Source organism: Sinocyclocheilus anshuiensis, unplaced genomic scaffold, assembly GCF_001515605.1.
Source record: "Sinocyclocheilus anshuiensis isolate Anshui unplaced genomic scaffold, SAMN03320099.WGS_v1.1 scaffold482, whole genome shotgun sequence".
Classification (NCBI taxonomy): Eukaryota; Metazoa; Chordata; class Actinopteri; order Cypriniformes; family Cyprinidae; genus Sinocyclocheilus; species Sinocyclocheilus anshuiensis.
In genome coordinates, this window is record NW_015547676.1 from 622,902 (window position 1) to 624,540 (window position 1,639).

Genomic DNA, 1,639 nt, shown 5'->3' on the forward strand with positions numbered 1-1,639 from the left:
ATTCAGTATTCCTCAAAATGAATAAAAATAATGCAACTCAGAATATGACGCAAACCTGCAATAATTAAATGTTAAACAACACAAATATCATTTATGTATTTAATCCCATTCTATTAACCAATGTCTTTGCTTCTGACCTTCGATGATCCTGTTCAACCATACTAATAAGCACAAATTACGAAAAAATTACTTTTTTTATTGCTGTAGTGTGTTGAAATTTCTTCTTCTGCATTGTACTGTACGGACGTAAATGTACTTTCTCTTCAGCCTGAGGCTTATTCATTTCACTTTTGGTGAGAAAGGGCTTTTATATTTGCCAAAAATATAACTTTTTTATTTTAAAAACAAACAAGCAAGCTCTGTCCAGATTTAAAATGTAATGCAAAAGTAAAGTAACGCATTACTTTCCATAAAAAGTAACTAATGTAATTAGTTACTTTTTTAGGGAGTAACACAACATTGTAATGCATTACTTTTAAAAGTAACTTGCCCCAACAGTAAAGATCGTGTTCCATGAAGATATTTTGTAAATTTCCTACTGTAAATATATCAAAACTTAATTTTTGATTAGTAATATGCATTGCTAAGAACTTAATTTGAACAACTTTAAAGATGATTTTCTCAATATTTAGATTTTTTTGCACCCTTTTCAAATAGTTGTATCTCAGCCAAATATTGTCCTATCCTAACAAACCATACATCAATGGAAATATTATTTATTCAGCTTTCAGATGACAAAAATGGACCCTTATGACTGGTTTCGTGGTTCAGAGTCACAAATGTCCCATGTTAAAAAAAAAGTGCACTTCCATAATGTACTTACTTAAAGGGCTCTATTTTTGCGCACTAATTTTGTACTTAATATACTAAAAATTATTCTTTACATTCTTTTTCACCGTGAATATTAACTAAAATGCGCTTTTAACATACTATCTCTGTATTTTAAAAAAATTATTTAGTCACCACTTGTAGTACACTTGAGTGTACTAGTGTATGAAAGATGGGTTCAAGTGTACTACAAGTGGTGACTAAATAATTTTTTTTAAATACAGAGAAAGTAGGTTAAAAGCGCATTTTAGTTAATATTCACAATGAAAACTTATCTAAAGGATCATTTTAAGTATATTAAGTGCAAAATTAGAGCGCAGATGCATGCACAGACAGACAGACAGACAGACAGATGCATGCACAGACAGACAGACATGTTCACCTCTCCTCCATGCCCATCGAAGATGCCGTAGATGTTGGTATGGCTCTGGTTGAGTGCGTCTGTGAGGATGTCGAACCTGTCCTCCATGTGATCCCTCCTGCCCTGGATGGAGTACACCGCTGCGGTGCTGCTCTTGTGCTGCCACGTCTTGGAGAACTCCTCATGCAGCATCCCCTCGCTGTGCATCATCTCCGCCACCCGGCCCTTCATCTTGCTGACGGCGTCGCGGCTGGAGCGCAGGATGGTCTTCACCTCGAGGACGCTCCAGAGGGCCAGACTGCCGCCGAGGAGCAGCAGAGTCTGCGGCCGCAGCAGCAGATAGCGCACGGTCCGAGCCAGCGGACTCATGCTCCCTCACACACACACACACACACACTCTCTCTCTCTCTCTCTCTCTCTCTCTCTCTCTCTCACACACTAAGCAAGTCT

The 1,639-nt window shown here is 37.9% G+C and overlaps 1 protein-coding gene across 2 annotated transcripts in view; it reads right to left on the minus strand.

The window, feature by feature from the left end:
- Positions 1–1,601, minus strand: part of LOC107703034 (protein phosphatase 1L-like) — a 35,409-nt gene extending 33,808 nt beyond the window's left edge. For both annotated transcript variants that reach the window (XM_016505526.1, XM_016505525.1), the window contains exon 1: positions 1,211–1,601. In XM_016505526.1, the coding sequence (XP_016361012.1) occupies positions 1,211–1,558 (348 nt within the window). In that variant the 5' untranslated portion in view covers positions 1,559–1,601. The remainder of the gene's footprint in view (positions 1–1,210) is intronic.
- Between the last annotated feature and the right edge of the window lie 38 nt (positions 1,602–1,639).